At 46.3% G+C, this 23,835-nt stretch overlaps 1 protein-coding gene across 4 annotated transcripts; it reads right to left on the minus strand.

Annotated features, from left to right (window-relative positions):
* Positions 1–6,766: 6,766 nt before the first annotated feature.
* HTR1D (5-hydroxytryptamine receptor 1D) lies at positions 6,767–23,398 on the minus strand. 4 transcript variants are annotated; one of them, XM_074894230.1, is made up of 6 exons: positions 23,288–23,322; positions 13,821–13,943; positions 13,010–13,052; positions 11,643–11,696; positions 9,699–9,864; positions 6,767–9,482 (listed from the first exon to the last, which is right to left on the minus strand). In XM_074894230.1, exon 6 carries the CDS (start codon positions 8,619–8,621, stop codon positions 7,485–7,487), a length of 1,137 nt encoding a protein of 378 aa, XP_074750331.1. In that variant the 5' UTR covers positions 8,622–9,482; positions 9,699–9,864; positions 11,643–11,696; positions 13,010–13,052; positions 13,821–13,943; positions 23,288–23,322; the 3' UTR covers positions 6,767–7,484. The 4 variants fall into 4 exon arrangements, 3 of the variants coding, with proteins under 3 accessions (XP_074750331.1, XP_074750332.1, XP_074750333.1); XM_074894231.1 differs by having other exon boundaries at positions 9,699–9,898; XM_074894232.1 differs by lacking the exon at positions 13,821–13,943 and having other exon boundaries at positions 23,288–23,398.
* Between the last annotated feature and the right edge of the window lie 437 nt (positions 23,399–23,835).

A 23,835-nucleotide genomic window follows, 5' to 3' on the forward strand; every position in this document is an offset into this window, starting at 1 on the left:
TGTCATACCTGTCATCAAGAATGGCAAGAATGAGGATCCAGGCAACTATGAGCTGGTCAGCCTCAGCTCAGTCCCTGGGAAGACCGGACAGCACATCCTCCTGGAAGCTATTTCTGAGCACAGGAAGGACAAGAAAGTGACTGGGAGCAGCCAGCAGGGACTTACGAAGGGCAAGTTGCACCTGAACAACCTGATTACCTTCTACAATGAGACAACAGCCTGTGTGGACAGCAGGAGGGCACTGGATGTTGTAGTGATTATCAAGGCCTTTGACATGATCTCCCACGGTCTACTTGTAGGCAAGCTGGTGAGATTTGGTCTAGATAAGTGGAGTGGGAAGTGAATGAAAACCTGGCTGGACAGTTGGGCTGAAGGGGTCATGTCCACAGTATGAAGTCCAGCTGGCAACTGGTTACTAGGGACATCCTAGGGGATGCACACTGATAGGTTGATAGTGTTTAATGTCTTTATTAATGGCCTGGAGAATGAGCTGTCTTGCACTCTGAGCAGGTTTGCAGACAATACCAAATTGGGGAGAGCTATTGCCATGCTGTAGGGCAAGGCTGCTACTCAGAGGGACCTCAGCAGGCTGGGCAAAAGGGCCTCCCTCTCAGTGACAGATGCTGGCAGCACAACTGTGAAAATGTGACTGTTGTCACCAGAAGCTGGAGATGACGTGTACGTGAACAGGGCGGCTTAGGGGGAATCTGGGTGAGAGGGCTCTTAACTTCACTACCTACTAACCTACATTTCTTCCTTCTGTTTCACCAGTGATGAAATATAAATGCAAAATCTGTTATTGACCACAAGTGTATGTCATATGTGTCGGTCACTGGCATTTTCAACAGAAGCATCTTGGCTGTATTGAAACAGAATTCAGAAAAGTTAAATGAATTTTGCTGAAGCTGTTGGGAATTCCTCATCTCTGAGTGACAAGAGCTACTGAGCACCTGTAACCAGATTGTCATAAAGGAAATTGCAGGGGAACCATAACTACAGCCATCCCTTGTGACATTCCTTCAAGGGCTCTCAAGGTTTACTGCAGAGGAAGAGCCTTACACATACAGCATTTGTTCCTCCCTACCCTCACTCACAAGGTAAGCATGGCAGCACTGCTTCAACGCACACACTTTCCATGACCATCTTCCCTTCACATTGCAAGATTCAGGCTTCTCCTGGTAGGAATAACCTGCACGGAAATTTAATTGCAGGGTACTGCAGCAAACATACATGCTTTGACTTTTATTTAGCTATTTCTTCTGTTTTGAATAAATTCCACATTATCATTGAAATAACTGTCTGTGGGGACAACCACAACATGTACTTCTATACAAATAAAAAAAATGTGTTTTAACTTACTGGTGTGCTCAATATTGCAAGAGCTTCACTGAAGAAACACTTAGAAATCATGCAGCCCTCATGTACCTTCTGTGAAATGCATTGGTGTACTCTCGACTGCGATCCACAGAGCATTAATGACATGGTAAATATGGACATTGATCTCTGTGACATGATAGCTTCCTCCTTTCAACTCAGAGGCTATGGGGTGTTAATTTATCTTTCATTTATGATCCTCAGCTAGTGTTTTCCTGTGCCACTTCCATATCATTGCTTTTTCCAAGTTGAGTTCCTTCAGGACTGTATCAAATATTTACCAGCATTAAGAATGGTGTAATACTAGACCATGTGCCTTTTTAAATTAGCCTATAATCTAATCAAAGAAAGAGCCTAGTTTGTTTGCCCTTGAATTAAAGTGTCTTATAAAAGCCCAAAGAATAGTAGTGGATCATCATATGCTGTATTTTGCCATTCTGTTCATCATTGGAAATCTTCAAGAGTAGGCAAGACAGGAAAAGGACAAAAGCATAGTCGAGCCAGATAGAGCAATGGGAGTGGACTAGCAGGTCTCTCAAAGGCCCTTCCAGGACCATTATCTGGGGTTTCATGATTCACATTGGGCAGGTGAACCATCAGGAGAATTCTGTGGAGACGTTTGTCCTCCATATCCCTGTGCACAAGTACTTACTGCCCCAGGATTCTCAGCTGGGAACTTTCCTTGGTTTTGGGTACTGATGCCACCCCAGCTCTTTGCTGGAGATGCGAACTCCTTAAGTCAGTGACCAGGATACTCTGCTGGGAAGCCTGTTTTTAAACAATGTCACTCCCCTATATGGAGGACAAAGTTCACAGTTTCACCTGCTGAAGTAATTCTGTTGTGCATAAACCATCTACGACTTACTAGAGAACAGACTTGACCCTGTGTCTTCTGCTTTCTAGGTGTGTTCTAACTACTGCACTGTACTGTCAAGGTCTTACTCTCCTTTCCCTCTTCCCAGCTTCATTAGTGTATATAGGAAGAGGGCAAAATTTTCTAACTAGGAACTGTCATAGGGCTGGGGAAAGTCAAGCAGCTCATGATGCAGGAGTTATGGGAAGGATGGTGGGTAGAAAGGTTCCAAATGCCCATCTGAATAGTGGGAAGAAACAGAGGACACCAGGCCCTTCACAAAGAGCAGGCTCAGGACATTGGCATGGAAGCAGAGATAATATCCCTCCATCCAAAGGGGTGAGATGAAGAGGAAGCCTTTTTCCCCTTAAGGACTTCCCTAAGACTTGGGTTTCCACATACCCTACCTCCATTTGCCCATTGTTCTTTAATCCATTTGAGCCATCTTCTCTGGGACTGTTTGCAGTAGTGAAGGAATCTCCATCAACTGGGCACTTAGAACCAGCAAGGAAATATTATCTATTAGAATCCTCACATCATAGCAGACATAAACCATGTGCTCCCCTCCTTGTCTTGGTCTCTGAGACACTTTTCCCTGTGGTCTGTGGTCTAAGCTACAAGCTGCTGCAGAGATCACTCAGACTGACCTTTCAGGCTCCTACTTCTGTGCCATCCTGCCCAGGGATTTTTTCTAACCAATCCTGCAACATAGTCTGAAAAAGAATGACAAAGTTGCAGCCTTCAGTACTGCCGTGGGAGGCTGGATCTGAGCAAGAGCATAGTGCAGAAGAAGGTGAACGGTCAGCATGGATTTGCAAAGAGTAAATCATGCCTGACCAGTCTGATTGCCTTGTATGATACATTTACTGGATTTGTGCATGAGCTGAGAGGACAATAATTTACCTTGACTTTAGCAAAGCTTTCAACACTAACTCCCACAATATCCTTGTATCCCATTTGGGGTGTTGTGGTCTGGATGGGGGGACAGCCTGATAACAAGCAGAGTACTGGAGGGGGCTATTGCAGAACCTGTCCTGTTTAACATCAGTGGCTGGGAGGAGGTGACAGAGTTCACTCAAGTCTGCAGATGGCACTGAGCTGGGGGTTCCGTGCATATGCTCAGGGACAGAGCTGCTATTCAGAGTGACCTAGACAGGCTGAAGGAAGGGCCTAACAGGAACCTTATGAAATTCAACAAGGACAAATGCAAAATCCTGCACCAGGGATGGAAAACCCCTTTGCAGTGATACAGGTTGAGGACTGGCTGGCTGGGTAGCAGCTCTTCTGGAAAAGACCTGGGGGTCTTGGTACACAGCGAGCTGAACAGGAGCCAACAGTGTGTCCTGGCAGCAGAGAAGGCTATATTAGCAGAAGCATAACTAATAAATCAAGGGAAGTGATTATCCTGCTCTACTCAGCCCTTGTTAGACCACATCTAGAATACTGTGTCCAGTTTTGGGCCTCTTAGTACAAGAAAGACATATCTAAACAAGAGTGAGGTCACTGTATGGACACCAAAATGGTCAGGAGTCTGGAGAACTTGCCCCAGGAACAGAGAGGGAGAAACTGAACAAACTGGGCTTGCTCAGCCTGGAGAAGAGAATGCTGTGGGGGAACCAGCTCCCCGGGATCTATGAGGAAGTGATTGGTGGGAGGCTGCGAGACAACAGACAGAAGTGAAAAAAGAGAGGTTCAAACTGCATATAAAGAAAATCTTTTTCACCATGAGGACAGTCAGGCACTGGAACAGGTTACTCAGAGAGGTTGTGCATCCTTATTCTTGGAATGCTGAAGAAAATCTTGAGTAACCTTGTCTGATGTCACAGCTGGCCCTGCTTTGAGCAGGATTTTGGACTAGTGACCTGCAGAGGTCCTTTCCAACCTGAATTACTCTGATTCTACTACTGATTCTATGTATTGCATGTCCCCAGATCTGAGCAAGGACTGACACACTTGCTATCATTGCCTCTCTCAATATTTCTAACAAGGTGTTGGCATCAGCTGCTCTGAGGCTCTGATTTCAAGGTCAGAACCAGGCATCAGGCCACCTGAAGGACACTGTGGAGAAGCTCTGAAGTGAAATGCAGGCCAAAATTCAGCATCGTTTGGACAACCAAGTGACAGCCTTGCTGCCAAGTTTTTGCAGGAACACTGTGGCTCTCAGCAGAGGCACCAGCACTATGCTGGCCAGGCAGCTGGAGGAGAGGCAGAGAAACCATCTTCGATTCTCTTATTCTAGTCCCTGGAGAACCCAGACATTTGTTCTGGGCTCTGACTCTGACCTTGACTATTGTTTACTTGGTTTGTCCTTTATCCATTTGCCCTAGTGGGGTCTTTTTTTTTCAAGATGTAAAACAGGTATGTTTGTGCAGTTTAAGCTGTGACAGGGCTGTGCCAGATGAGCACAGTAGACAAAGGGAACAGGGTGCAGGCAGAATGGAGAGCATCAAAAGGCATCTGGGGAAAAGGAGGGGGAACTGCAGAGACACCCAAACCTTTGCCTGTAGTGTGGAAAAGGAAGTCTGCAGAGATCCCATGACTTCTGGAAGTACACACTCTTCTGGCTGTGACTGTCTGCTAGGTTAAATTGTTGGGGGACAGGAAGGATTCCTGAGGGGATGAGGGGCTGTCATATCATAGGCACTCTTACACTAGTGCTTATGCTATATGGCTGCAGGAAACTTTCCAGGGTGCTCTTTGTTCTGGGGGTCAGCCCCTGCTGGCAGTGCTGCTGGGACATTTTAAAAGCAATCTTGTCTTGCTGTGTCAATGTTGAACCGAAAGGCTCCTCCAAATCCTTGTACAGCTGGTAGAGGATGCAAAGAGCTCCAGTGATCGGGACCCAATAGCATAAAGCCTATCTTTAAACATCAGCTCTTTAAACACATGAGCTTAATGGCTGAAACTCTGATGTGGGACACTACTGTCCAGGAAGACCTGTGTCACCCAGAACCACAATGAAAAAGTTTATTCTAAAATAACACAGACTGTGTCCTCTGAGGAGGAATTGGCTGTTTGTCTGTCTCCTTTAGAAGATGCCAGTGTTCTGGAATATGCAAAATCCTGTGTTAAGCTAGGAGACAATCCTGCAGTCTCCACAATGGTTCTTTGAGTGACAAGACCCTGCAGAATCCTGGAGTTGTATCTCTTTGAATTCATGTAGTCACATAGGTCCCCTGCCACAGGCCCAATATGAGACTGTATATCCCATTATTCTAGCAGAGGTGGTTATACCAACCTTTTGTGATGCCTACATACTTCAGCTACCACCAGACCAACACTGGACTGGCGGTGCCATACCATCTGTTCCACTATGGTAGAAGCTGTGAGTGGCCTGGACACTGCCCAGAAGGCAGCCTGGAGCCCCAAGTTGTACACTACCTCTTCACACAGGTTATGTCTCTAACAGAAAATTAAATAGGCCCTGGCCTGGCCTCAGGCGTGAGAACTCAGTTGTCCACACTAGTTAATGGTTCATGCCTTCCCCAGTGTGGCTGTGGCCCGTGTCAGCTCACACACCCTCAGGCAACGCACCAGCTCAGTTCAGGAGTGAGCACAGGCAAGAGAACCACCACTGCCAGTGGGCACTCAGGACACGCTCTGGAAGCAGTCTGTGTGGACATGGACAGGTGGTGCCACCTTCAAAATCTCTTCAGCTGGAGTGAGCTAGCTCAGCTCACTCTTGGGAGGGGAGAGGAGCTGTGTCCCAACCAGGGCAGTCTTAATTGCCCTCGGTGTGTATTGTGGGAGGACTACAATTCTGTGACCTACACAACGGCTCTGCCTGATTCTGCAGCGTGTGGGTGGTCCTAGGGCATTACTTCATGGTCCAGTCCTCAGCAGAGGCACCAGCAACAGGAAGAAGCTGCATGACTGCAGCAAATGCAAAGGAGAGGCTGAAGAGCTGTGGTGGACCTGGGCTGTGGTGGAGTGTGTTGGGATGGCCACAGCAGTGGGTGGTGGAGATGAATTTGGGCAGGCTGAGAGATGGCAGGGCAGTCAGAAGGATGATGGGATAACTCTTCCAAAGCAATGCATGCTGTTCACATGCAGTATGAACATGACCCTTCTGCTGTAAAATGCCCAGAGACTAAAAGTTGAATGAAATTTGGGTGACACCACTTGGTGTACTGTCCTGTCTGAGACTTCAACCAAGACCTCCATGTGCCAGCTTCCCACCTTGCCAAACGGGGGAAATAATCCCAGAGACAGAGAAGTGCAGGTTAGAGGGGACCTGCTCCACTGTCCACAGCCCCAGCGGGAGGGTTCTGACATTGTGATCTCTGACAGATGTTTGTCTGACCAGTTCTTAAAGACTTTCAGAGACAGTGATGTCACATCCACCTCAACAACCTTAACTACTGAGAAAGTTTTCCATGATATGTCACTTCATTGCTAACTCCCCATTTCTTTCACCAAGGAGTGAACCTTCTGGGTCTTTTTTGAGGTCCCAGTCATTCCACACTGGCACTAAACATATTTTCCTATTTCAGTTTGTGCATGAAAAAAATTAAATAACAGAAATGTAAGATCAAGGTATTTTCAATAATTTTCATGCTCTTTATTTGGTAGTATTTCTGCACTGGCTAGTCTATTAATGATAAAATGTGTAAAAGTTATTTCAGATAAATTGTCGTCTTTCTATGGTTCACCAAAAGCATAGCTTCAAAGGCAGTATTCGTGAAACATCCACAGAACTCACATATGCACTATGTCTTCTGTGCCCTGCTGCTAATGGTCAGGCTGTGTCACACAACTTCTGAAGATGTTAGAGGTTTTATCAATTTCAAAAGGATAGAATACATGCCATAGAAAATGTAGACATCAGATCCTGTTCTCCAGAAACTTTCGCAGCCTACATAAATTGTTAATAATATACAGCAGAAATACTGATGTGCTGCAAATAGGCCCTCATTTTCCTCCCATCAGTTACAAAGGCATGACAGAGTTGCGTAATACGTGTCATCTCAGCATACAAACTCATCTCACTGGTTCATACTCCTTCACTCGTTACAAAGCTTCATGTGTTGATCTTACATACACAAACGATCACTGTAGAGACCACAGACAAGTTCTGTTATGGGATATAGAATTCCAGACAGAAAGTACCAAATTGGCAAGAAGTCCCCAGTTACATGCACAGCACAGGGTAGCAGCGGAGATGGCAATTACCACTCCATACTTGGGAATAAAAGCACAGGAAGTTTCCAGGTAGGCTGCAGGATTGCACAGGGGTCAGTAACACAACAGGAGAGGCTCAAGACAAACACTTTTTGAAATGTATTAGTTTTTGGAAAGCCTGTTTAAATTCTTCATTAAAAGCTGTGTAAATGACTGGATTGATCAATGAGTTTAAGTAACCTAACCATGTGAAAAAGTCCAGCAGGATGGGATGAAACCAACAAGCATCTTGGCAGATCGGTAGGACTAGGGACATGACAAAAAAAGGCAGCCAGCAGAAAATGAAAGCTCCCAGAATAATGCCTAAAGTTTTGGTGGCTTTTCTTTCTCTTGCAGCAGAAATTCTTTTCCTTTCCAGGACACTGTCTGCAAGTTTTATTTTAACATGATTGATAAATATTGGGGATCCCCCTGAATGGGAATGCCCCTCTTGAAGGCTAGCATTAATGGAGCAGAGGGAAGACCCAGCAGAGCCGGTAATCAGATGTGCAGTAGTAAAACGTTTCCCGTATAATGAGGGTGGCTTCAGAATCCTGGATCGAGCTGCTGCATAAATTCTACCATATAATATCAGGAGGAGCACAGTTGGGATGTAGAAAGCTCCACAAGTGGAATAAATTGTGTAGGAAATTTGATCTGTGTTGACAGTACACTTTGCAATTTCTTCATGAGCTTTCACTTGCCTCCAGAAAAATGGTGGCACAGAAATACTAATAGATATCATCCAGACCACGGCAATCATGAGTGCTGCTCGGCCAGCAGTCCGGCGTTTGGCATATTCCAAAGCATCTGTGATAGCCCAGTATCTGTCCAGTGCAATAACACAGAGGTGTAGGATTGAGGCTGTGCAGCACGTGATGTCTGAGGATAACCAGATATCACACAACACTTGGCCGAAGGCCCATGTGTGGGTGACAGTGTAAGCAATACTGATGGGCATTACTAGGACAGACACCAAAAGATCAGTCACTGCCAAGGAGCCAATGAGGTAATTCGCAGGTGTGTGGAGCTTTCTAGTCAGAAAAATTGTAATAACAACAAAAATGTTTGCAAGGATTGTTGCCAAAGTTATAACAGACAGAAGGACTGACAGTGAAATCTTCAGCCCTAGTAGGGTCCTTTCATCCAAAGCCAGTGGTGTTTCAGTGAAATTTAATGACTTATTTGCTGAGCTCTGGAGAGAGAGCTCTGCTGAATGGTTATACTGAGTCATCCTCTGCTCTGATTTCACTTTTCACTTTCCAGTGTAATCTTTCTGGGACAATGAAGAAAGATGCTTACTTTTTTGCTGAAATAGAACTTTTCAAACTAGAGTCCAACACTGAAGAAATATTAACTTGTTGAAAACTTCAGCTTACACAGTAGATGAGGTATTCTCCTAAGCTAGATCTTCCATCACATCAATGACTTCATTGTTAAAGCAAAATGTTAACATAATCATCCAGACACGATTCTGGTGTATGGCAATACAAGCAGTACTGTAAGTGGTGGGAATTTAGGTGTTTTACATTTTCCTCTTGTGGATGACTAAATCATTCTTTATTATCTTTTATTCACACCTCCTTTCTGAACTAATCTCTTGCAAAGCTGCATAAATCAATACTGAAGAGTGAGAGGCCTAAAAAGAAACATCTGGGCATGTAATTGATGCCCCAGTGCCTGGGACAAAGCTGTCCTCAAGAGTATTTTCCCTTCCTCTCTAATATCTGAATGTCATGTTTTTGATATTTATAAGGGACACTTTATTAGTAGAGTGCCCAAGATATAAACCAACACTGTCTGGATTCCTTCTGTAAACATAATTTCTGCCAGAGTTGTAAATCAAGACCTCTTTTTGAAAAGCGCAGAGCTCTCTTTTCATTTATTCCTCCAGACCATTCAGGTTTTCGATTCAACATTCAGCCTTCAAATGCTGAAGTCAGGTGTTGGGCACCAGAATTCAATGCACGGGTGCTGAAGCTCACAGCACGTTCCAAGTACTGAGACGTTCCTGATCGTGCACATGGTGAATGATTGTCACGACTTAGGGAGTGGTGATTCCCTCAAGAGAGGAAGTATAGACTGGTTCAGGGATCTGGAAAAAGAAAGCGAATGTTTTAGTCCAGAATGGTGATACAAGAGTTGTGGAAGTTGAGGTATCACAGTACACAATCTACAGGCTTTCCATGCATTTCTTTAGATTCACTTAGTGTAACCTGAAATCTTTACAAACCTGAATAAAACATCCTAAGAGAGATTTTCTTGAGACCTTTCACTCGGATCCACCCACGAGTACCAGAATGTCACTTACATTATGCCAGCCCAAGTTTTCTTGAAAGGGATCCTGAATACGGGTCATGAATGGCTTTGAAGCATGCTGCGAGGGCTAAGAGAGACGCCAAACTTCTCCAAGAAGATAGTCACCAGGCCAGCCTCCTCCCAACCACCAAGGAAAAACTGGTACAGTTTCATGCCATCTGACACAGAACCGAGAGTCATTTGGTTAGGAATCTGTGGAGCAAGAGCATTGTATATTCTAGGTGAAACACTAACACTTTGGTGTCAAACAGCCTCTCTTGAGCTCCTGAATCCTAACACAAGAAACAACACTTTTCAGTTTTGCATGTTTGATTTTTTTATGAACATTCACCACCTGTGAGTCAAACTCATTTTTAGAGATGCTTTTTCTTTTGAGGTGTATTTTTCCAGTAAGGCAACCTAGAAGAATCTTGTATTTCACACTAGACTATTACTTTCTTGATTTTATTTTTCCAGAAAGGCTAACCTCTCTTCCTAATGACTATTTTTGTGACACTGAGCAAAGGTTCAACTTACAAGAATTTTTGAACATAAGAATGGCCATAGTGACCGAAGGCCATCAGATCCAGTCACCTGTCTCCGACAATGACCCACACATTCAGCTCAACCCTGTGGCCTTTTTCTGATGCTTTCCCAACTCTGATACATTCTTTTTGAGACAGAGGGACCAGAACCACAAACAGTGCTGAGGATGTGGATACACCATAGGTTTATACTGCAGCATAATGGTATTTTCTGTTCTCTTCTCAATTTCTTTCCTAATAATTCCTGAGATTTACTTTGCTTTTTTAATCATTACATAGCCCTGATCTGACATTTCCACAGCACAGTCCCAATTAATATAATTCTGAAGCCATGAATGGTAACGTCAGCATTTTTTCCTATTTGATCACTTTTTGCATCTGTCCGTATTGTATTCCTTCTCCCACTTTTTAACTAAGGTTCTTTGCAACTCTGCACAGTCAGTCCTTGTCTTTATTACCCTGAAGAGCTTTGTTTCATCAGCAGATGTCATCACCCCGCTATTCATGTACTTTCCAGATCACTTAATACGTTGGGTAGTATGAGCCTTCTTTATTTACCTTCTTTAAGAGTCTCTGACAAAGGGCCTTGTCAAAAGTCTGTTGAGAGCCCTAGTAATTATATCAGTTGGACTTCACCCAATCCATATACTCATCAGCTTTTCTTAATTACTTCAACAGATTTGTGATGCAGAACTTATCACTGTACTATGTGTACAGTGATACTGTTTATTATAATTTCTGCAAACTGGCTAGGTACAGACAGCAGGCTTATGGATAGGCAGTTGCACAGATCCCTTTGGAAATTGGTATCACAGCAGCTTGCAGTTGGCAAGTGCAAAGGGAGTTTTAAGTAGAGGTTGACTGACAGCCCCTGCTGACTCCGCTGTGCTTTGGATCTTGTGTTGCATCAAACTCTTTAGCTGAGCACTGTCTGATAGTGAAGATTTGTTGTTCACTTTGGCCAGAAACAAAGGTTCCACTTGTAAACATCCTCCAAAATCTCTTTTGTGAACAGGGATGCTAAAGTTAATCTAGTTTACCCATGAGAAATTTCCTTTATCTTCTCCAGGGTTTTCCCATCCCCTTCCCATCCCTTTAACTCTCTGACTCAGTAATAGCTCACTTCAGAGCTGTCACTTTTAGAGTCTAAGAAATCTCTTTACCTGAACACTGAGCTGATCACACATTCCACGCAGGCGAAAATCTAAACCAAAACCACCAGACAGACTGATTAGCAATATTAAAGACAATGACTGTATTACTTAAAAACTGAAGCCAAGTCCAGTCTTGATTTCAGTTACTGAGAAAAGTCACATTGAGCCTTTCCCATATGTTGCAAGTATCGGCCATTGCTCAGCATTAGAACAATTCCAGCAATGTGAAATAAAACAAAGTGCACATCATGCACCCACCTGTATACGAACAAGCCCATTAGTAGTCCTGTTGCTTCCAACAGCTGTCAGTCACTGTGGAAAAAAAATCTGATGTGAAACATGGTATTTGCAGTGAAATGAACTAGTCTAGAGTTCAAATAAGTTATTAATCTTCAACATAGCAGTAAACAGGACAGCCTGACACTGGGAGAAAGTCTTACTGAAACCAAACAATGAGTCAACTGAATTAATTTTTATATACTTTTATATATAAATGATGCTTTCCTCTGATGTGATCACCAAAGGAAAAGAACCATTTTTTTACAAAAATGCTCCAAGTCAGGTGTTTATCATGTGCTCAGAAAGAGTGCATTGGCTGTTTCCTGCCCTACAAATAAGGCTACCATGACTGAAAGTCATTTTCAAAAGTAACTCCAGGTCAGGTTTCTGAACCCCACGACAGACGTATCTTGTAGGATTTCTGCTGGGGTCCTCAAAACCTTAAGTAGCATATATTAAGTTTAATAAAATCCTGCACTTGTGCATACATACAAAGTCTTTTGATTCTGGGTCTTTCACCATGAAATACATACAGCACACTGAGCAGCTGTGATCCATTCTGACTGGCAGGGCGGCGTCTATCAGAGATGTATCAACAGTCGTGCAAGGCAGCTAGTCAGTATTGCTCATTGTTTTCAGAATAAAACAAATTATGAGAGTGTGTGGGCCTAACAGAATTTTTGTTCCCTGTTTAGAGCTTTATCCTGTGCTGACATTAACATATATTCCCCATGTGCTAAATTATCACCAGGGGCTATATACTTACGCAGAATAAATAGTCAAAATAATCCTTCCCTTACAAGCAGTAAGGTGTCACTATGCAGTATAATATATGGAACTGTAAAATATATGTGCATAATTTAAAAAAACTAAACACAATGTAGTATCTAACCAGAACTGTGAGCCACTTCAGCTTGGTTAGAAGCTCTTGGGCTCTGTGAACAAAACCTGCAGGCAGCGCTCTGCTTCGGGATGTGCAGGAGGTCAGACAGGATGGTCACAAATGGTTCTTAAAATCTATAGCTCCTCTCTTGCAATGATATAATTTCATATACTATAAATAACCATTAAATTCAATGGACTATGGAAAACACACAGTTACATGCTTACATATGTGTTTAGGAATCAGGGACTCAATCTACTTTTAAAAGTCTCTCTGAATGTACTTCCCTGCGATGCCGGTTCCAGACACTGTTACTGTGTGAGTTGGTGACCACTACCATTGACATAATAAAAAAAAATTAGTAATGGGACTCCAGTTAGAATTAGTATATAAGGATGTAATGAATCTTAGTTACCATCTAGCTAAAATGAATGCCTTCCCAATAATTTTTCAATTAAGTTACCTTTTACTCAAGAAAAATTCCTGAATAGAGGTAAATGATTTTCCTGTTGAAAAAAAGAAAAAAAAAATCATTTGCTTAAACTACACACACTGAAGAAAAATAACATTAAATCTCAAACAGTCATTAAATCACATCAGGTACAAGGTCATATATATAGTTACATATTAAGGAAAACAGAACGCAGATGCACAGGCATACCCATCCTGGAACACTGGGAGCCCAGGAGGAGGAAGAGGCCACCCGGCATGCTCAGCTGCGAGCAGCCTCCCCAGGGGACGTGTTGCCCAGGCGGGGTTTGCATGATCTCCGGAACAGGAGGAGTACTGGGTAGAACCCCATGATGTTATCACCTCTAGATATTATTGTCGACTTCAGTATGTGCAATTTACAGTCTGGGGAACTGCAGGCCACAGCTGTGGTGCCTGAAGTTATGTTTACAGTGCTGAAGGCAGCAGCCTGCTGATGCCTCTGGCCCCCCAGCAGGCAGGACATGGTTGGGTTTTCACCCACACTTCTCAAGGTGGAAATCCCCTCAGGCGAGTTGGCTGCATCAGCAGTGCCCTTGGCCTGTCTCTTCTTGGGCTTCACCTGGTGCCCTTGGCCATGGGCTGTGGGTATTTTTGCAGTTCAAAGTGCCTGAAATAAATTGAAGGTGATGTCACAGTCTACCAGAGCGAGGTTTTCAGCGCACAGCATGTGTGACACACAGTGCTCAGCTCGGGGCAAACCGCAGGGCTGTGCTGGGTGCTCGCAGGCAAGGCTTCCTGCAAGAGCAGTTGGGAACAGCAGAGAGGAAAGGAGGAGGCCAAACCTGTCCTTGGTTTATCCACGCCACTGTCCCCAGAGCGGTGCGCGGGTTTGGATGTCGAGGGAGGATGGGGCAAACGTAGACCCGTGCAGTGAGGATGATGAGAAACCGAGGCACAGAGTGACCCTGGAGTGAAGATATTTGACAGTGATGCTACAACCACAGCAAAGAGCACAGCCACCAGAGCCTCTTCTGTAGCCAGTGGAGAGCGACCAGCTCTGAGCTGCAGGACCAGCAGAGCCCAGGACTCTGCCACAGCCTCTCTCCTGCACCCCAGGTGTGATCGGGGCTGGCCGGGTCAGTTCCTGTGTCCACACCTTCCTGGGAAAGTCCAGGAGGTGAGATGTGAATAATGTCTTGATACCCTGGAGAGATTGGAGACATTCTTTTTCATTCATCAAAACGAATGAAAATTAATTTAATCACAGGAAAGAGTATTTCAATGGAGAGACAATTTGAGGCAGTGCAGTGCTGTTTCACTTAGCAGAAAGCTCAGTTCAGGTCTGGAAGATGAAGCGAGGCACGTATTCAATGTGAAAAGAGAACACGCTTTAGCTGTTGGTGATAAGCACTGGGACGGCTTCACACTTCTGGGTCCTTACTTAGAACCAGTACTTCTTTGGAAAAGATGCTTTGCGTTCCAGCTCTGCAGTTAAACTAACGCAGCAAGGGCGAGGCAGCAGGGGAGGGTCTCTAGCCTGGTTAAGTTGGAGGAGAAACCAAGCCCAGAACTGTGCCAAGGCAGGTAAAGCGGCAGCAGGAGCTGCCTTAGGCCAGGGTGCCATCCTGTGGGCTCTGCGGGTGCGGAGCTGCGCCCTGCACCGAGACACCCCAGGGCTGCCAGGGACACTCAGGCCAGCGTGTAAACGAAGTCATGACACCTTTCCATCCCTTCTGGAGCACAGCTACCATCTCTGGAGAACAGGGTGATGATTCTTGCTGACAGCAATTTTATGGTGCAGCTGACAACAGTTTCTGACAATGCTCAGCTGCAAGGAGAACGCTTCGGTGCAGCCCTGCAGATCTGTGCTGAAGTGAGGTAAATGGGGCACACAAAAATGAATACGTTGAAATGAAAATACAGAATTTGCTCTTTCACCGAATAGAACAGGAAAACAGAAGAACAAGATGAAATGTCTTTTAGTAAGTTGAATGTTTCCTTTACATTCACACTGGAGTTTGAGGACTTAGGGAATTCATTCTGTCCCCTTGTAGCTGGGTAACAACCAGGGGAATTGCAAAGGGATGGCTGAGAACAGAGCTAAATTTCAGCCAACTACTGAAAACCCATTTGCTCTCCCATCTTTTTGTAACTGATTCTAATTTTTCATTTGAATGTAGAAACTGCTATCTTGCCTAAATAAAGCAGGTATATTCTATCATGCTGAAACCCTGACCAGTAATGAAGCTACTCCCTGTGTGAGCTGACAAACACCAGATGGCACTAACAGGAATCACACCTTTGAAAGATACATTTCATAGAACTCAAAAAAGGGGGAAATTTTTTAATAAGTTCTTGCATATTTGGGACAATTGACTCAAGCATGCAGCATAAGAGTAACTGCGGAGTCCAATCTGGAGACGAGAACCCTGTTCAAACATCATGAGACACATTTAGAATAAGCTAGAGGAATTCGCCAGTCTGTAGATCATAATCAAGCCAGGATGCAGCTCCTGGGAGAAAAACAAGACAATGCAATAGTGGGTTGCACTGAAAGCAATGAGATCCACAGAGAAGGTACAGTCTGTGGAAAAATCAAAAAATTGGTAAAATCTGTAAAATGTAATGCGAGTAGGTTTGTATGCATCAGTATAAAGTACTGGATATGCTGCAAAAGTAACCATAGTCCTAACCAGTTTCCGAGCTTTGGATTAAGCTGCCTGAAATACATAACGTTTTGCAAAAGCTATAAATAAAACAGAATAAACCTGACAGGAAATAAAATATGCATGTGCCTTGCACAATAAAGTAGGATCAGGCTGCACTATGTACTGAAAAGACTGTCATGTTGCCATCACAAAAAAAGAATAAAAATTAGGGGGGGGGGGGGGTGTTTAGTTTAAGAACCATAATGGGAGCTTGGTACTTGCTGTGCATATGCCTGAACTAAGGTGCCATTGGAACTTACAGTCAGCACCTGACCGCAAAGCAGAGTCACATATACAGAAGCAAGTGTCCTCACGTGATGAGGAGATGATTCCAACATTGGCTACACAAGCTAAACTCAGAGCAAACCATGGGGAATCTACAGAAGTGTCCCTGTTGGGAGAGAGGGATGAGCACAACCGCAAGGGCTCATTTGTCTTCTGCGAGGATGGCGAGCTGGGGGGACGCCACGGGTTTGGGGAGAAGCCAAGAGCACCTGCAGGAAGCAGCAACCCTCAAGGCCCAGGAAAGCCACGCAGCACCTGCGGCCAGGTCTTTACTTGCTCCTCTGCTCTCACCCACTGGTGTGCATGGCAGAGCGATGGGTCCTACACCTCTGCTCCAGCTCCTCCACCGTCCCATGCTCCAGCCGAGGAGGACTGAGCAAGGCTCAGCTTTGCAGAGTGCAGAACCGCGTTTGCTGGCAGGAGGAAACAGGTACTGCTGGCAGTCTCAGCCTGCCCTCCCTCTGCCACGGGCTGGAGCCAGGGCTGTGTGCTCGGGGCTGACAGCTCAGGGCCCTGCTGGAGGTGAATTCCCACCACCCACGTCCCAGGCACTGCAGGCACCGGCCAGTGTAGGCGTGTGCATCCAGACACATCCCCAGCCCTGCTCACACCTCTGTGCATCTGGGGAGGGATTTTCACTTACTGATTTGACCCTGACATTCTACACAGGATCCTGATTCCTGATTTTTGCAGACACCTGTGTTAGGAGAATAAACGATTAAAAATTCTTCAGACTCTGAGCTGAATCAATAAGACCATGAGTTTGCACCTGAATTTCTCAGGTGTTTAGGGAGTAGCAAGGCCACTGTTACCGGCCAGACTGGTTATTCTGATTATTCAAGATGCTTTTGAGATCTCAGGTGTACTTCGCATCATCACCAAACAACTTTTTAGTACTGGAACATATTTCAAGAAACAGAGCTCTAATACTCCAGTCATAGCTAGTTTGCACCCTCCTGACCTTTGCCCCGAGATGTCTTCACTGGTATTTCTGAAGTCAGCGGGCTGTTGCACTTAATGAGTTGTCCAGCCAATGCAGGGAAATTACAAACCTCAAATACCATAAATATAGATTAACTGTTGATCAATAACACTGCATTGTGTTGGTCATAATACAATGAACTGTACATTTTCTAAGCTTTTTATTAGAAAAAAGTGTTTTATTTGCTTTATTACGTTAGATCTATACTGATGTATGACTTCTGTTTGCTACGGATATAACATTTTCCACTGGTTATAAAATCAGTAATATGAGCACTGTTTTCAACATTCCTCTCCTTGCCCCCTATCACAAAATAAGAAAGTTAAGGCAGGATTCATCACAGTCCACTCAGACATCTAAAACTCAGTCAGAGCTGGTGAGCCCTGACAGGCAGCTGAGCCCTTCAGGCTGAGCATCTCTCTTCACTGACTGTAAGGGGAGCTGGTACAAAAGAGTTCATGTTTCTAGAGGAGCATACATGACACTGCCGATGTTCACTCCAGCATGGCTCATGCAGCACCACTAAATCTCTAATGCTAGGATTACCGTGACTCTTTCAAAACAGATATGTCCACTTTGTTTCTTTGATATAGAGAACAGTACTCTACATGAAATTGTATACAAAACATTTCCCATTTTAAACAAGCAACTGTGATAACTGACAAGCAAATATTGGCAATATTTAACAACTTCTCTCCCTTCTCCCCACCTTCTATTTTTGCTCAGCTTTCAACTAAGTATTGATATTTTTTCTCTCTTGCCCTTATAGATAGCCAACATGTATTAGCTATCCAACCCATTGCTAACTACCAAGTTACAACTTCTGTTACACCTTATAACTAAGTATTACTTACCAAAGAGAAAGGTTGGGATTTAGTGGGCAGTGATGCTGGCAAATACTACACTGCAAAAATACACCCTACAGTATGGTATCAGTAATTTCTCTGGAGGAAGCAGGGGCTAGAGCACTTAGCTCTGGCATTGCTTAGACTCCCTCAGCCGTAAAGTTTCTGATGACAAACATGCACAATGCAGAATCTCCAATAAACTTTTTCTTTCTCATATTTCCTCTCCCATTATTATTCGATGTCATACAGTAAGTGGAATTGTAAGGGCCAATGAAATACAGTGGGGTGTGAGATTGTAGTGCAGACTGTGTCCAGGTGCCTGCGGGGTGGGATCTGGGACAACCAGAGTGACACTGACTCTGATCTGGATGGTCTAACTGATGCAGAAGGCCTGACCTGGCACGTCTGACATTTGAAGAGTAGTTAATCATCTCAGGCTCCCTCTATGGAAATTACTTTCCCCTCCTGTCCTAGAAGCCTGGTTTAGGTGGTGCCCATTTCTCTCCGTTACCCGCAAAGGAAGCCTGCAGTGACTCTGGCACTTAAAAGCCCAACTCGAACCCAGCAGCCTTGCTGGAGTCTGGAGGCAGTGCTGGACAGCAGGAGAGCTGGAGCAGGGATGGGAGATCGGCCAGGGGTGGCCGGAGTACCTGCCCCAAAGTACTGGAGCCCGTTTAGAAAAGGATGGGGAATCACTGTTACAGCTTCCTACAGAGTGCCTCTAGACTGCTTTCAGACTCAGGGACTCTTCCAAGTGTTTAATGATGTTCTAATTCCTTTATTTTTAAGTCAACAAAATGTTAGCTTTCATTCAATGGAGCAATGGGAATTAGACTCATACTGAGGGCTCTGGAAAAGCCCAGTGCATTCAAAGAAGTCCACAGTGCTCAAACCCTGACACTTTCAAAATCAGCTGGAATCTCTAATGATAAATGCTGGAAAGAGATCCAGAGAGGGAAGAGTTCTTGCAGGTCTCATCCAAACTATTCTTGCTCAGTTCAGCACTACACTGTGCTCTGCAGATCACCCATTGATGCTTTATTTAACTTGGTTTCAGTGTGCTCAGCCATTCCCATGAGACTTCACCTCTGAGCACAGTGGTCCACTAGAATTTCCCAAGGCCACCAAGTTTCACTTTTACACTTTAGCCATTTTTCCTTGCCTGACCTTTCCCCCAGTCCAGAAGTCAGTAAGAATTACATATTTTCTGAAAAGTGTCCTACAGCTTTGTCTGTAGAGGGATTTGGAAAGCATTGGTTGATATGCTAATACTTGCACTTAAACAGTCAAGCCTTAAAAATACAAGCTATGATGGTAGAATTGATCTGCCCAACTACAGACCTTTGGTTAAATGAGCATATCCCCTTATCGCCAACATAGAGAATGAGGTAGCTTCAAGCACATTGGCCTGTCATGCAGCACTTCCTCACCTGCTAAATAAATTCAAAATGCACATTTGCAGAAACATGGTCTTACACTTCCTGGAAGAAGCACTCACCCACCCTGCTTCACCTTACCCTCTGTCCTGGAGATGTTTCAGGAAGAAACTGGGAACAACTTTTGCTTGAATGACCTCGAGGTGGCAGCCAGATGTGTCAGAGAGCACACAGGGGTTTAATCTACACACAACCAGAATGAAACACGCAGCAATTCTACTGTGATGGGAACAAGGAGGCCCAGTGGTTTCAGTAATGGTTTGGGTGATGAAGTGGATGGCATGCTTCATCCAGTAAAATGACACCGGAGGGGTTTCAGCATACTAGGGAACAGGATAAAGAAGGTTAAAACTCGAGTTTAAGAACATGTTCAAGGAATTTAGTTCAGGTAGAAACGAGCAGCTTCCCTATTGTGTGATGGAGAGTAACCAGCGAGGTAAAAGCTTTGCACCGTGTAGGACCAACATGCGCTGTCAGCAGTGTCAGTGATATTGCACCTTGGCAAAATGGCCAAGACGCTGGCAGGGTGGAACTAGGAGTAAGACCTCAAACAGATCTTGTTCCATTTACCTTGGACAAGGCCAAATGGGAGCCCTGCGTTCAGCTTCGGGCACAGTTCCCAAGAAGATACCGACCACACAGAAAGAGATCAGAGGAAAGCGGTGAGAATCATCTGAAAAGTGAATGTATGGGAATAAACTGAATGAACAGCGATGTCTGGGCTAAAAAGGACACAGCTGAGGGAGATGTTCAACAGCCTTTATATGCATGAAAGCCTGCTGCGGAACAGGAAGGAACAATCCGTTCCCCATGGCTGTGACTAATATCACTGAAAGGAGAGGGATTTAACTGCATCGAGGAAGAATGAGCCATTAGGAAAACCTTGCAGATGGTAAGGGTAGTGAACCTCGCAAAGTATCGCTTGGGGACACTGTGACATCTCCATCCCAGAAAGCCTTTAAGGACAGGTCAAACAATCTTTCCGGAATGTGATTTCCAATAACCAATTCAGCACTGGGGAAGCAAAATGAATTAGACGAGTCTACCCTGTGTAAAATGGTACAAAAGACAGGAATTTTTTTCGACTGAAATACAGTGTAAACTTAGCCAATTCAAAATGAGCAAAAACCCAAGACAGTGCAAGCTTTGTAGAACATAACATCACAGCTCAGATCTGGAACTGGCTCAGGACTCAGCATTGTGGTACTGTGGTGCTCTACACGGGCAGAGGAATTAAGACAATTTTCATTGCCTTCAAGCACAGACTGGTGAGGAATGACACAGCTGCTTATAACAACTGTCACTGGGTGTCAGTGGGGCACCAGAGCCCCCAGCCTCCACCATTTCAGAGCATGAGCAGGAGGAAGGAACTCCCCATGACTGTGCCAGGTAGGAGCACTGGACCAAAATGTTCTCTTGATAGACTACTGCATCAAGCCCAGCAGCGTTCTTCACAACCCCCTGGCTTTCTGAGTGTTGCTCCCTACTAATTCTCTACCCCCCTCTCTCGCTGCACTCTGAACTTTGTTATACTCCTCTGCCTTCTTACTCACTTTCTAGGATACAAACATAAGATCCCCTGAGACACAATGCTTTTTCCTTTTATTCCTGAACATTTGTAAGGCGCTATGAAGTAGCATCCCCATATATGACCTGTTAAGAGCTCTCCAGCTATAGAAACCTGGGCAAATAAGCTGAACAGTTATTGCTCTGACTACAGTGATTATGGCAATGATGCTGCTTATTTTTTCCCTGGTTTAGAATAAACTCCCCTAGCCACCTCGATTTCAGTGAGGTCAGAGATGGTGAAATTTCTAAATTCTCCTCTGCACAACGTTTTTGTGCTCATATAGGGTTGGTAATGGACAGGTTGGGAACTGGCAGGACGGACAGAAGGAACATCTCAGACGAGTCCTGCACTGCAGCTCTGGGGATCACGGAGGGGGGATCACAACTTGTATGCACTCTGAAGGATGTCTCTCATTACACGCATCTGAGTGCATCGCCAAGGGGGCAGAAAGGGATCTTTACTCAAAAGGCAGAGGAAAAATCAGTCAATTTTTTATGCTAACTTTTTATATCAGGATGGTTCCTCTCAGAGCTGTATGTAGGACAACTCTAGCTAGGCAAACGGCTCCAAGACGACTGCATCGCCTTGCTGCGTACATGCCAGAAGAGAGTGATCTTTGCCACTGGATTTTGTTCTGCATTTAGGTGAGGACAATGCACAGCCATCACGCTTACTGTGTGTTAGACACTGAAAGAGCCAGGCCCCTCACATCTTCCTGCATTTTGATATGTCTCAATTTAAGAAATATTCTTCCCAGATTTCTGAGAAAGCTGCAAACCAGCATTGTTCACACCACAGAGAAGGTTTGGGATTTTTTTCCATTTCCTTATTCTCTGCCATTTACTCACACGTCTGCATTACACATGCTCAATTTTTATCTCCTCCCAGCCCACAGGGAGTGACCATCAGCTGCAAAGGAGACAGAACAATCTGTGATTTCAGGAGAAATGGATGAGTGATGACTGGTGAGGATGGTGGTCTGAGACCATCAGCATCTGGGGGTAAATGGGAAAACCTGAAAATGTTACAAGCAACATGAAAAACAATGGATTGACAATTTTTTTGATATTTGTCATTTTAATATTTGAGAAGCATGCATGATGTACAGCCTGAATCCTTCGCTATGATGCCACCTTAACTTTGGGAAGAACAAAAGCAAATTTGTCTTGAGAAACCTCACAGATCTCAGCCACTGCTTCCTGGAATAATCTGTTTAACACTCCTTCGACAGAAGTTCCTGTGATGAGGAAGTTACAATTACTGGCAAGCTATTCCCACCACTCTGAGGTCCGTTGTCCACTTAGTTATGTGAAGGAAGTTTCTTCCTTGGGGTTTACATCAGGCTCACAACTGGGAAAGGGACTGTCTTTGTCCTCTGGGGAAACGTTATTCTCCTTGAAGTCCTTGTTCAAGTCTCACACATTGCTGCCCAACAGTATCCTGGAAACACCAGGACCACCTCATGATCTCGGGGCAATGCTGGCAGTCCTTGTCCTTGAGTGGCTCCTGCTCTTTGCTGCAGGATGAAAGCTCATCCCCAACGTGTTTCACATTCGTCATTTGCTGCCACACATGACATGATGGCAGCGCATCGGCTACAAGCGAGAGAACGGTGTGCTTTGCCCTGGAAATCCTGGCATTCACCCCAGCAGGTACATAAGCACGGAAGGGTGAGGGCTCCAGGAGTACAACATTACAGTGGAGGCTCCTGGCTTTGTGTGAGCACCTAAACGGAGGTGACATTTGGTCACCATCATAACTGAAGCAGGAGTGAGGAAGAAGCCAGGCAGCGGGGTCACTGTGGCACACAAACCAGGATGCTTCGGGATGATGCTGGGACAACCACAAGACAAATTGCAGAGCCGTGGTCACCCAAAGCTTTCCCCAGAGCAATCCACATACATTTACACCTTTAAAGTGGTCTCTTCATTTAACCAATACCACCTGGGGGAAGAGACCTGCAATATCCATTTAAACCCCTGAATTCCCTGGGCCAGCAAAGCCTCCCCCTTCAAGACGAACGCGCACGAGAAACGCCCGTGTCCGGCGCCGCTGGGACCCGGCTCCCCGCGCTCAGCCAGGGCTCGGGAGGGCGATGCCCACGAGGGAGCTTTGCTCGCCACATCCACCGGCGCCAGCGGGCCGGGGCGATGCCACCGCAGGCCCCGGCCTCCACCTCCCGCCCCCCGCCCCGTTCCCCGCGCTGGCACCGGCCTCCGGCGGCGGGTCCCGGGGCGGCGACCAGCCTGTGCCCGGAGCCGCCGGGGCGCGGGCTCGGCCTCGGCCGCAGCGTCGGGGCGACCGGCGGGGCAGGACCCGAGCGCCCCTTCCCCCCCGGCGGGGCGGCGGCACAAACTTCCGCCGGGACCCCGCGGGCGCCCCCCCCGCCCGGCCGGGCCAAGCGGCGGCGGGAGCCCGCCCCGTCGGCGCGGAGGCAGCGCCCGGCACCCCCCGGCCTCGCCCCGGCGGCCCCCACTCACCGGCCGTCCCGTCGCCGCCGTCCCGCTCCCGCCCGGCTCTGCCAGCGCCCGCCCTAAATACCGGCGGCCCCGGCTGGGCTCGGCTGCGCCGCCGCCGCCGCGCGTCCCGCTCCGCTCCGCGCCGCTCCGCTCCCCCGCGGGGCCCGGCCGCTCCTCGGGCGCGGCGGCGGCGGCGGCGTCTCGCTCAGCCGCGGGGGCCGGGCCGGGGCTGAGCCCGTCGGGCTGGGTCGGGGCGAGGGGCCCCCGCGCCCGGGACGCGCCCGCCGCCGCCTGCCGGGGGAGCGCCGGGGGTGGGGAGGGGGCTCGCACCCTCCTCCGGGGTGGTCCCGGCACCGGACCCCGCTCCGCCAGCCCGGGCCTTGTCCCCGGTGCCGGGAGACATCGCTCCGGCAGCCGGCGGGGCCGCAGCCCCTCGCGTTATTTCGGGCGATGTGGAGAGAACGGGGATGCCCTGAAAGGCACCGCAGGCACCAGCCCTGGCCAAGGGGGGGCTGAGCTGGGCAGGATGGGCTCCACCGGGCAGCGGCAGGGACACCCGCACCGGGCCA

This window comes from Strix uralensis, chromosome 25 (assembly GCF_047716275.1).
Source record: "Strix uralensis isolate ZFMK-TIS-50842 chromosome 25, bStrUra1, whole genome shotgun sequence".
NCBI lineage: Eukaryota > Metazoa > Chordata > Aves > Strigiformes > Strigidae > Strix > Strix uralensis.

Excerpts from the sequence above, each read along its gene's own strand:
- HTR1D (XM_074894232.1), bottom strand. The coding sequence starts at position 8,621 with ATGACTCAGTATAACCATTCAGCAGAGCTCTCTCTCCAGAGCTCAGCA.